The following is a 12,639-nucleotide window of genomic DNA, read 5'->3' as shown; positions in this document are numbered from 1 at the left end:
GAAGATTCAGAGGAACCAGAGTGCAGTCCTAAGCACCTCAGGCTGGATTTTTGTATAAAGCCAGACACCCTAGTCGCCATTCCTAAATGAAGAACATTCTTGTAAGGTGGCTGCACCAACTCCCAGTCCCATAGGGCAGGCACATATAGGGCAAGGGGCCAGTGTTAGCCTCTCACAACCATGCCAGCATGCAAACCTGTCCCAACGTAACTGTCCACCATTTCTGCAAAGGGTAGAGACAACAGGTGAAAACAGTATATACTATATTGTATTGAAAGAATTTTCAAGGTGCTTGTGGCAAATTAGTTTGAAGAGAAAAAACAAGACGCTGAGAATACAGACAAAAGGGTGGGAGAGTGGGAGATGGACCCGGCACAGAATAAGCAGAGTATGTTGTGTTCATTTTTGGTCCCCAGATCCTAAAATGTGCAGAGGAATGTCTGCCCATGGTAGAACTTTTGGAATTACTGTGAATCATAGAAAGTTAGAAGTAACAGGTTATAGTTGCTGAAGAATAGAACATTGGAACTGCAAATGTAATTAGCTGTTTTACATATTTAACTCCTTAGCCTAAAATGCAGTAAATGTGCATTTTTCAGATAAATAGCTTTTCTACTGTGTCCAATTAATGTTTTCCCTTTTAGGCTTATTATTAAAAGGTAGTTCTCTTTCCACACCCTTGGGAATCTAAGGCTATACCGGGAAGTGGGGGCAGGGGCCTCAGGGAGGAGCCAGGAGGTGGAGCCAATTCACCAGTCTGCCACCTGTAGGCTGCTTCCAGCAGACTTAAACCTCAGTGCCCACTAGACAGACGTGAAAACAATGCATATTAAATAATGCTAAAAACTGAGCAACAGATGTGTGAAGACTATATATAGAGAAGCATTTGAATCATGGCTCCGGTGTGCCTGCCTCCCATCTCCTCCCTTTTATTTGAACACTCGGAGCTGTAACCACACATTCTGTTGTTTCCATTCAGCTCTCCAGACTCACCCTTGGTCTGAAATAAGCTTTGAAAATTAATACCCCCATTAGGATGAACAACCACACCTGTATCGATCGGGTGTTCCAGAAGCAGTTTTGCTCAGATCTCATCGTAAAAGCCATGCAATGAACTTGGAGAACAAAGACCATTATAAAACAAACAAATAAATAAATAAAAGCAAAGCTGGACAGATTTTTCAAATTTCAAAACTCAAGAACAAATAGCAAATGTTAATTACAAAGGCTTAGTTGGGATTTCTGTAGATGGTATTAAAACATACTCAGTTTACAATGTAAGCCATTATGATGTATTTCAGCACCATAAACCAAAGGTACTTGTAGATGTCAAGAGTTCTCAGAACAAGTGCTTCTTTATAAAGAAGTCCTCTGCATATATCTTTCCCATGCCCATACGTCCATTCTTTATTAATACAGGGGAAAAAATTGCTTTCATCAAAATGCTACAAAATGTCAAAAATTAACTCTTGAGAACAGTCACTTCTTTAATAGAGATTTCCTAATGTCCTTCTCCTATGGAGATTTGTTAATCACTGGCTTCTCTGATTTAGAGGACAAGAGCCTGAAAATCGGTCATCCTCGAAATCTAGAGTTCAGAAAACACGCCCCCGACCCAGGACGCCGGCTGCCGCTCGCCCGCCCGGTCCAGCCGCCCACAAGACAACGTTCGGGGCAGACGCGGTAAACAAGAAGTCCCCGATGTCAAGTTGGGGAGTAGCCACAGGGTTCCGGCGGGTCCCCGCCGCCCGGACTGACCCGCAACCCGACGGTACGCGCCTCCTCCCCAGCTCCCGGGCTCCGGCCGCCGCAAAGGCGAGAAGCGCGCGGACACGCTGCTCCGCACGGGGTTCGGATCCCACCACCTGGCCTCCGATGCTGTCACTTGGCTGGCTAGGTCGGGTCCCCAGCGCGCCGAGTCCCTGGTAGCGGTCCCTCCGGCCGCTGCGGGCTGGCGGAGGGCGGGAGTCTGGCTTGTTTCCTCTAAGAAAAGTAACTCCGGGGACCAGCGCAAAAGGAAACGGAACGCGATGCTCCGAGAGCGCCGACTCGGTCCCCGGAGTTATTCTGCCCGGAGTTTTGAACTGCACCCCGCGCTGCAGCTGCTCGGCCCTGGGCGTTCGCGCCCCGAACTTGGCGCCTGCGGTGGCGTCCGGGCGGCTGCAGTGCCTCGCGTCCCCGCCCGCGCCGTCGCCGGGAGCCCTGCCCCTGCCTGGCCGCAGACACTCACCGAGAAGCCGGCCCAGAAGGGGCAGGAGTGGCGGACGCGGGCCGAGGTGGTGAGCGCCAGCGCGGCGAAGCTGACGGCCACGATGAGGCATCCGAGCGCCATCTGCGTGGCCCCTAGCGCCAGCACGATGCGGGAGCGCCCAGGGCACTCGCGCAGGCGGGACAGGCTGCGGGGCAGCGTGGCGGGGCGCAGCGGTCGGGGGCCGCCGGCCGGAGGCATCATGCCGGGCGCCCGCACGCCTCGCCCGCTCCCGCCCGGCCCCGGCGCGCGCCGCCGCCGCCGCCGCCTCTCCTTACAGAGGGTTCGAGGCAAGTTGCGCCGGGTGCGGAGACCGCCTCCCCGCCGGCCGCGGGTGCTGCGGCGGCCGCGCGCCGGGAGCGGGCCGGGCCGGGCGGGGAGCCGGGCGCCCGCAGCCCCCGCCTGTGCCCGCGCCCATGCTGCCGCCGCCGCCGCCGCCGCCGGCCGCGCCGCGCTGCGCCCTCTCCTGCCCGCCCCGCGCGCTCCCCGGGCCGAGCGCGGGCGCGAGCCGCCGCTGCCGCGCGCTGGGGCTGGAGCGGGAGCCGGACCCGGGCGCGAAGGGTGGGAGAAGGCGCAGGTGCGGTCCCCGCGGCCGGCCGCCGCGCTAGCGCCTCACGCCAGGGCGGCGGCGGGTCTGGGGGAGGACAGTGGGGACCGCAGCGCGTCAAGGGCGAGGGCAGCAGCCTTCGCGGCGGAGCCTTCGGCCGGCCGGCGGCGCGAAGGTGCCTGGGAGCCGGGCCCGCGGGCCGGCCGAGCCGGCGGAGACTGGGGCCAGCCCGGGATGGGCGCGCGCGGCGCTGGGGACCGGCAGACTGCCCGCGGGGCAGGGAGCAGAGAGGAGGCAAATTGCGAGCCTTGGGCCCCAGGTGTGGCGGGCAGGAGCCTCTCTCGAATGCAGAAACCCAACAGCCAAGATGCTGCTTTTCTGCAGTTCCGAAATTTCCCAAACCATCCGCTGATAACTGCTCGCGAGCACTTGGCAGTTAAAACAGTGCCAGGTCACACACGATGCTTCTTGCCCACCTTTCGTAGGCATGGCTTCTGACACAAGTCAAAAGTTTGGGCTTTTAAAAAATTGCACAAAACGAATTTAAATGCACAATATCACTGATAATGGATTGAACCATCTCTACTCCCTCGTGCCAACATAGTGTTTTAAATAGCTAAGTATTGGCTTCCATTTGGAATACCAAGAAAACCTGGAAGTTTTGATTGTCATAATTCTTTTGTGGGCCTGCTAATGAGACAACTTTAAGACTACTTGTGTTGAAAAGGGCTGTATTGACATAGGAAACCCACAAGCGTTAGGAAGTCTGAAGGGATCAGACATAAAAAGGCAAAGTTCAAAGTAATAAAGGGAAATGGCAGGTCATTTCCCGAGACCATTCTTCCATGGCCTCTAGCAGAACTTATGGAGTCCCCTGTTGGATGAGAAACACTGGCGAGTCTCGCCCCAAAATATCTCAGTTGCTGGTGCTTGAAATTTCACCGTTAGAGATATTGATTCCTCTGGGGCTTGACGAGCCTCTATTAAAATGCAAATTCCCCTTGAAGGGGCAATAGCTCAAGCCTTTATCAGCCAACACCTTAGCAGGGATGGGATTTATTTTCCAATTTAACGGGATGGCCAAGGGATGAACAGGGGGTGAGGAATTCCACAGATAAAGTGGCTGACCTCAAAATGCTGGCCTGTGGCCAAAGGCTGCCTTCTCCCCCAGTTCTTATCTATAACATGACTAAGCCTCTTGCCCTCATTGTTTGGAGCACTCCAGTACAAATTCCAATTTCCTGGAGACATTTCTGCCTTGAAATTCACAAGGCAGCACTTTTTAAGGGCTTGAAACAATACAAAGCGACCCTAGACTGGCAGGGAGTTAGAGTCTCACTGTGGTCATCTCCCACATTCTTTCATTCATTCATTCATTCCTCTAACAAAAGTTCGTAAAGGACTCTAATCACAAGGCATTTTTTTTTTAGGTTCTTAGGGTACATCAATGAAGAAACAGACAAAATCCCTGCCTTTAAGGGACTAGGAGAGAAACAGACAATCAGCCTCACAAATTAGCAAATGACACAGTTTGTTGACATTGTGTACTACAAAAATTATGTTAAGCACCCACTATGTGCCAGACACTGAGGATCTGAGAATGAGCATAAAGCTGACAAGCCTCCTACATGCAGGGAACTGTCAGTCTAGTGAGGAGACTGGCAGCACATTGGGTTAAGTGTTATGGAGAGTACTACATGGTGTCAAAAAAAAAAAAAAATAGATGATAGGAGACGTTAAAAGAGCTTTTTGACTACAGTATCAAAAATGGGTTGAGGGGTGCCCAAGTGAAAGCAGAGTTCGGAGGCTGTTACTATCAGCTGGGCAAGGAGTGACATGTTTTTTATTAAGAAAGAGATGGTGGAGATACCCAGAATTGAGTGGGTTTGGAATATGTTTAGGAGGTGTTGGTGATGAATTAAATATGGGGGGAGCAAGTTGCCAGCCTCCAGTGAACCCCCATTTATGAATTGGATGGGCTTCCAAAATACATGGGAATCAATTTTCTTCTATTTATGAGTGATATGCAAAGAGCTCCAAGCAACATAGCAGGAAATTTTGGTGAAGATGGGTTAGGAGAGGGATCTACCTTCCCTGTGAAATTTAGTTTAAGGACACAGGGAGAGACTGCTCGAGAAATTAAACTTACTATGCTGTTCTAAAAATCAATTCTATTGATAAAAGAAAAACTAGGGCTGGGCGTGGTGGCTCACACCTATAATCCCGGTGCTTTGGGAGGCCAAGGCTGGAGGATCACCTGAACCCAGGGGTTCGTGGCTGCAGTAAGCTGATTGCACCTCTGCACGCCAGCCTGGGCAACAGAGGCCCTGTCTCTAAAAAATAAAATGAAAATAAATAAATGTTAAAAATTTTAAAATATGAATAAAGGAAAACTTTAGAAAAAATAAGTTTAAGAGTTTATTTAAGCAAAGAACAATTCACAAATTGGGCAGCCCTCAGAACCAGAAGAGATTCAGAGAACTCTGCTCTGAAACGTGGGCAGTGATTATGTACAGGAAAAAATTGAAGGAAGCAGAAACAAAGAACAAAAAGTAGGTCGGTCATTTCAAAGTTACTTTCGTTGTAAAGGTTAATGCAGAGAGAATTTCCTTATGCAGCTAAAACTGGCCTGTTTGGAGATTTGGCTATTTCTCTCTCTCTCTCTCTCTCTCTCTCTCTCTCATCTCTCCTCCCTCTTTTCCCACTGCCTCTCTTGATTTCTTGGAAAGTCAGCTAAACAACTTAGTTTCACCCCGGTAGCTTAGAACTTTAGCATGAGTGACTCCATCTTGGTTTGGTCTGTTGGGGCCCAGTACAGGAGCTCAGTCCAAACCAATGGCCTCCTATTAATTTTATTTAACACTATGTTTTACAGGATTTTACAATCCTGTTGTATTAAATGCAGCACCCAAATTACTTTGATTAGCAGTTGGAATTTGGAGATATAAATAAGAAAAGTGAGTTAATTTTGTGGAGGTGACTCAGAAAGGAAGAATGGAAGGAGAGGAAGGAAAGGGAGGGAGGGAGGACAGGAGAGAGGGTGCTGGCCTGGGCTTAGCCCTCCTGGTGCTGATCCTGACAACTCATTGACTCTCTTTGATCCTCAGGTGCTTTTCTCTTATAAAAGTATTGTAATAATACTGTTATTATAGGAGATTCTTGGTGACCCCTGGGACTAATTCATAATAACTTTTTCTTCTCTCTGGATCAGGTGGAACTAACAGACAAGATCCTTATTTTTAAGCAAGCATGACAAGGTGACTGAGCTTCTTGCTGAAAGGCAGGTTCCCTGCCTGCTTGCACCACAGGAAGATGAGTAACATTTATAAGTGCCTTGCTCACCCCGCACTTGCTTCAGATTCCTGCTCTTTTCAGCAGGTACCTCTCCACAGATAGATGAGAAATAAACTTGACACTTTGTATCCTCTCTAAGGCAGAAGAAAGTCTTACTTGGATCTCACAATCTCTGCCTCTCAAAGAGTAATAGTTAAGGGAGAAACTCCACTTCCAGGAACAGGAGACTAGCTACTTCTGCTAAAGACAACTTGGATGCCAGATGAAATACTTTTAAAATATGTTTTTAAAAGTACCAAAGAATATGTAGATAATGAGGGAACACCAGGCCAAGACCCAGTAGGGGAAGGAATCCAGAGAGACATATGCAGCACTTGGGCAGCTAGAAACTTGCTTAGGGACTTGCCTTTCTGCTCTGGCAACTGTACAGGGTTAGAAAGGTAAGTTTGAGTCCAGGAATCTCCAAGGGTGGGGACCCAGTAAGCCAGCCCCCTGCCTTGTGATAGAACCCCAAATGGCTGTACCTGGATGTAGCAAATAAGCCAACCTCTCATTGCAAGTACTCAGAAATCCCAAACCTGAATTTGGATTAAGGTAATCTTGCATTGCTCAAGCCCCTAGGTGCTGGCAAAAGCAATAGAAAATCCTCTCTGGAAAAAGATCATCATTCTAGACCTCAAATTATTTCTATGAATACCATTTTAAAAACTCACTTTCTCTTAACTTCCTAACATTATAAAGAGCACTTATGGAAAACCCATAGCTAACATCATACTTAATGGCAGAAGATTGAAAGCTTTTTCCCAAGATCAGGAATTTGACAAGGATGTCACTATTCACCACTGCTATTCACTATTGTACTGGAAGTTCTAGCCAGAGTAGTTAGACAAGAAAAGGAAATAAAAGGAATCCAAATTAGAAAGGAAGAAGCAAAACTCTCTCTATTTGCAGGTGATATGATTCTATATATAGAAAATCCCAAAGATTCCACAAGAAAACCACTAGAGCTGATAAACAAATTCAACAAAGTTACAGGGTATAAGATCAACAACAAAAATCAGTTGTGTTTCTATACACATGAACAATCTGAAAAGGAAATTATAATAAATCAATTCCATTTACAATAACATCTAAAAGAATAAAATTTCTGGGAATAAATTTGGCCAGGGAGGTGAAAGACTTGTACACTAAAAATTATAAAACATTTCTGAAAGAAATTCAAAACCTAAGTAAGTGAAAAGACATACTGTGTTTATGGATAGGAAGACACTATTAAGATGCCAATACCCCAAATATTCTATAAATTCAAAGCAATCTCAATCAAAACTCCAATACCCCTTTATGCAGAAATGGAAAAACCAGTCCTAAAATTCACATGGAATTGCAAAGTTCACCAAATAGACAAATAGTCTTGAAAAAGAACAAAGTTGGAAGATTCACAGTTCCACATTTCAAAACCTACTACAAAGATACGGTAATCAAAACACTGTGTTACTGGCATAGGGATAGACATGTAGACCACTGTAATAGCGTTGAGGGTCCAGAAATAAATCCATACATTATCCATACCAACTGATCTTTGACAAGGGTACCAAGTCTATTAAATGGGGAAATAATAGTCTCTTCAACAGATGGTGCTGGGACAATCAGATTTATACTTGCAAAAGAAAGAAGTTGGACCCCATCCTCATGCCATATACAAAAATTAACTCAAAATGAATCAAATACCTAAATATAAGAGCAAAAGCTATAAAACTCTTAGAAGAAAACCTAGGCATAAACCTTCATGACCTTGGATTTGGCTTTGGATTCTTAGATGAGATAACAAAAGCAAGAACAACGAAAGAAAGAATGGATAGATTGTATTTCATCAAAATTAAAAACTTTTGTGCATCAAAGAATACTATCAAGGAAGTGAAAAGACAAGCTATAAAATGAAAGGAAATATTTGTAAAGCATTTATATGACAATGGATTAATAACCAGAATATGTAAAGAACTCCATCCAACAACAAAAAGACAAAGAATCTAATTTTAAAATGAGCAAATGACCTGAATAGACATTTCTCTAAAAAAGATAAACAAATAACCTATGAGCACATGAAAATTTGCTCATCACTAATCATTAGAGAAATACAAATGAAAACCATAATGTAAAACCACTTCACATCCATTAGGATGGTTAATCTTTAAAAAAAAATTTTTGAAAAGAAAATAGCAAGTATTGGTGAGGATATGGAGAAAACAGAACCCTTGTACATTGCTGGTGGGAATGTAAAATGGTACAGCTACTGTGGAAAATGATACGGCAATTCCTCAAAAAATCAAACATAGAATTACCTTATCATCCAGAAAGTCTACTTCGGGATATATATCTAAATGAATTGAAAACAAGGAGTCAACGAGGTATACTCATGTTCATAGCAGCATTATTCACAATAGCCCCAAAATAGAAGCAATTCAGTGTCCATCATGAGATGAGTAGATAAACAAAATGTGGCATATCCATACAATGGAATATTATTCAGTCTTAGAAAGGAAGAAGATTCTGACACATGCTACATGGGTGAACCTTGAAGACATTATGCTAAGTGAAATAAGCCAGTCACAAAAGGACAAATATTATCCAATTCTACTTTATAAGGTACCTAGAGTGGTCAAAATCATAGACACAGAAAGTACTATAGAATGTGGTTGCCAGGGAGTAGGGCAAGTGGGGAATGGGAAACTAATATTTAATGGGTACAGGGTTTCAATTGGGGAAGATGAAAAACTTCTGGAGATGGACGGTGGTGATGATTTCACAACAATGTGAATATACTCAATACCACAGAATTGCACCTTTAAACATGATCAAACTGGTAAATTTTACATTATGTATATTTTACCTCAATAAGAAAAAACATAATGAAATACCACTTCACATCCACTAGGATGGCTATAATAAAACAAACCCTGAAAATAACAAGTGTTGGGGAGGATGTGGAGAAATTGGAGCACTCATACATTGCTGGTGGGAATGCAGAATGGTGCAGGGGGAAAACGGTCTGGCAGTTCCTCAAAACTAAATATAATATTACCACGTGACCCATTAACGCCACTCCTAGGTATATACACAAAGGAACTGAAAGCAGTGACTGGAACAGATACTTGTCCCCCAGTGTCCTCTGGTTTTCATCACCAACTCTGGAGCACGTTTGCTCAGCTGATCATAATTGGAGGGTTGAAAGTATTCAGGAATCCCTGGGCATTGATTGAGAATAATGCGTGTATGAAACTTTGACTTATATTTATCCCTTGGTTTTAAAATGTCTATCTCATTGCCACCAAAATAATTAAAGAACAACTAAGTTCAGGGAAGAAAGAGATCTAATTTTGACAGGCCTTGAAATACTTATTACTTCATAGGTTCTGTGATGAGATTTAAATTATGTTGTGAATATAGAAAAGGATTTGGCAAACATTGGGTACTTTATAAATGCTGGGTGGCCTTATTCCATTAGTAGTGAGTCCCTTACAGATAAGGATCATTCATACTTGCAATTCCCTAATGCACCTGGCACAGTCTTTACCAGATAGTGGTATTCAAATACTATTTATTCAATTTAATCCTATATCCTAAACTCTATGCTAAAATTGAAGTTTTTAATACTTCTGAACTACCACGCACTAGGATTTTGTGAAAAGCCCCTGAGAAATAAATTTTGTTGTATTACCCAAAGAGGGTAATGAGCCTAAGAAGTAAGTTCCAGTTAAGTTGACTCAACCAGCACTATTAAATCAGGTTATTAGAAACCTACGTATTCTAATGATTTCATTGGAATAAGCAGTTACTCATACAAGCCGACTCAAACAAAATTATACATGAAAGAAATGTTTTGCCTTTAGGGAAAAACTATGAAAATTATGAGTCAAACCACATGAGATTTGATAATTCTCATCCATCAAGTGAACAGAAAATAATGGAGTAAAATTTATCATTTGGTTTTGAAGTATGAGAGTCACCTTCAACCGGAACTCTTTCACTTTTTTTTTTTAAATTAAGAAACAAAATTTAAACACTTTGCTATGGATAAATGGGGAATCTCTTGGAAAAATAAGCATTAGGACTCACTCATCTTTAGTGTTGATTATGTGACTGGCCCCACCTTTTCATAGCAACAGCAAGAGCTGCAGCAGCGGCCCATTGCTGAGGCATAATTCTAAGGGGATATGGTGGCCTTTTTCATGCAAGCAAGCTATACGCTCAGTGGTAGCCTGGACCATTCAGCAAAACCAACTTCTCTCTTCCCTCTCTCCAACATGTTTCCCTAACCTTCTGCTCCAGCAAAATACTGGCCTTTGTTTATTTAAGCTTCTGGACATTAGTGGGCCATTCCTGCTGAGAACGGCCTTCTTTGTCACCTAGGCAAACTTGATCCCTCCTTTAGGTCTTTTCTCACATCTAAAAGGCAGGACGCAGAGTAGTTAGGGCACAACTGTTGGTGTCAAACTGCCTTGGTACAAACCCCAGCTCCACTTCCTAATGAAGATAGTAATAGTACCTTGTAAGTTTCTTGTGAGGATTAAATAATTTAATTTATCAAAGCACTTGGAACAGCACCTGGCACATAGCAAACACTAAGTGCCAATTATTTTCTATTATTATGCCAATGCTTCTATTAGAAAACACTACTGTTAGGTCCAGCTTCTCCTCGTTTGTGGCAGCAGAACAAGTTAAGTTGGAAAAGACCAAAAAATAAGTTAGATCCATAAGGTCTGCAAGCAGAAGACGAAGTTAGGTTAGGACCCAAAATAGCAAACAAAACCAAAATAGGAGGAAGGGTGAGATTTAACACCATTGGTAGACTAAGAGCAGAGTACAGATGTTTAGCAGAGGCAGCTTGGTAGCTGGAAGCCATCTTCCAGGCCAGCACAGGGAAAACAGATTAAGCTGTTTCCTCAAACATGGTATAATTACTTTGAGGAGAGACTTCACAATGGGTATGTCTTTGAATTTCTCACGGTGAACAGAATAGCAACTTATTAGAATAAAAACTATAGTATTTTTTTGGTATTGATATGTCTTTCCTAAAATCAAGAAAGTATTTATAGTTTTAATTTTTCTCATTATTTCATCCATCTATTCTATAAATATCTATTGAATTTTATAATGCACAAGGTATTGCCCTAAGCATGGAAAAGATCAATAAGATCTTGCACCAGACCTCATATTTCATATGGACTAATTCCTACCTATAATTTAATAGTCATTATTGTAATGTTTTTATTAGTTCTAGTCTTCCAATTATATCATTGTTTCAATATCTTAGAATAAATACACTCAGTAATGAAACTTCAGAAATCTAGTGATTTAAGTGTGGGGTCCAAATCAAAACAACTTTCTAGGTTTTAGATTTTATCATAATGACCCCTTAACCTGGAAAGAATGTGGAAGTCCCTTTTTTACTCTTTTCTTATAGGGATTAAAAAGATTTGGATTCTTAAGAAGGATATTCAAAAAAGACAACAAGAAGTAGAACATCCCTATAGACAATGAGAACATACCAGAAAGACAAAACCTACCATTAGTTTAAAACTGTAACCTACAATTTGGAAACAAGTTGATATACATTTAAAAACAGTACAAGATATAAAAGAAAAATATAAACCAAAATCATAAAAATGCAGAAATGAAGGAACAGAATTCAGGAAAGAACTGGAAATAAAAGGAAAACTTAACTTGATAAGAGCATTCATAAAAAAAACTAAAGCTAACATCATACTTAAAGGTAAAAGACTGAGTGCTTACCCCTAAGATCAGAAATAAGGCAAGGATGTCCACTCTTACTTTATTCAACATGGTTTGAAAAGTTCAGGCTACTGCAATATGGCAAGAAAAAGAAACAAAAGGCATATATATTAGAAAGGAAGAAATAAAAGTGTCCTTAAGTGCAGATGATAAATGTAGCAAATCCCAAGGGCTTTACAAAGAAAAACTTGGCAAGGTCACAGGATATAAGAGCAACACTATAACTATGTATCTATCTCCATGTATATATATGGCTGACAGGCTGGAGACCCAGGGAAGAGCTGCAGTTTGAGTCCAAAGGCAATCAGTTGGCAGGATTACTTCTTGCTTGCTTGGGGGAGGTCAATCTTTGTTCTAGTAAGGCCTTCAACTTATTAGATGAGGAAAATTTTTAAGATCATAAAGAAATGAAAGAGATAGAAAAAATGTGAGAGAATAGCATGTTTGAAGAGTGTTAATGGAGATCCTACATATGGCTGAAAGGAGTTCTCAAAAAGGAAACCAAAGCAAGGGGACGAAACAAATCCTAAAAGCTATAGTTCAAGAAAATAATCCTGAAATGAAAAAAAAAAAACATTTGAAATTTCATATTAAAGGAGTATATTCTGTACCAGACAATATCAAACCAGAATGGCCAGGACCAAAATATAGTACAATAAAATTATTGACTCTGGTCATCAAAGCAAAAAGAGCAGGTGGCCTATTAGGGAAACAAAACATTCATTGTGCCAGAAAAACAATATAGAAGCATTTGAAGACA

The 12,639-nt window shown here is 42.7% G+C and overlaps 1 protein-coding gene across 2 annotated transcripts in view; it reads right to left on the bottom strand.

Annotated features, from left to right (window-relative positions):
- Positions 1 to 2,449, bottom strand: part of ENTREP2 (endosomal transmembrane epsin interactor 2) — a 334,397-nt gene extending 331,948 nt beyond the window's left edge. For both annotated transcript variants that reach the window (XM_069465806.1, XM_069465807.1), the window contains exon 1: positions 2,231 to 2,449. In XM_069465806.1, coding sequence (XP_069321907.1) covers positions 2,231 to 2,449 — 219 coding nt within the window. The remainder of the gene's footprint in view (positions 1 to 2,230) is intronic.
- Between the last annotated feature and the right edge of the window lie 10,190 nt (positions 2,450 to 12,639).

Source organism: Eulemur rufifrons, chromosome 3, assembly GCF_041146395.1.
Source record: "Eulemur rufifrons isolate Redbay chromosome 3, OSU_ERuf_1, whole genome shotgun sequence".
Classification (NCBI taxonomy): Eukaryota; Metazoa; Chordata; class Mammalia; order Primates; family Lemuridae; genus Eulemur; species Eulemur rufifrons.
This window is presented reverse-complemented; position numbering and strand designations above follow the sequence as displayed.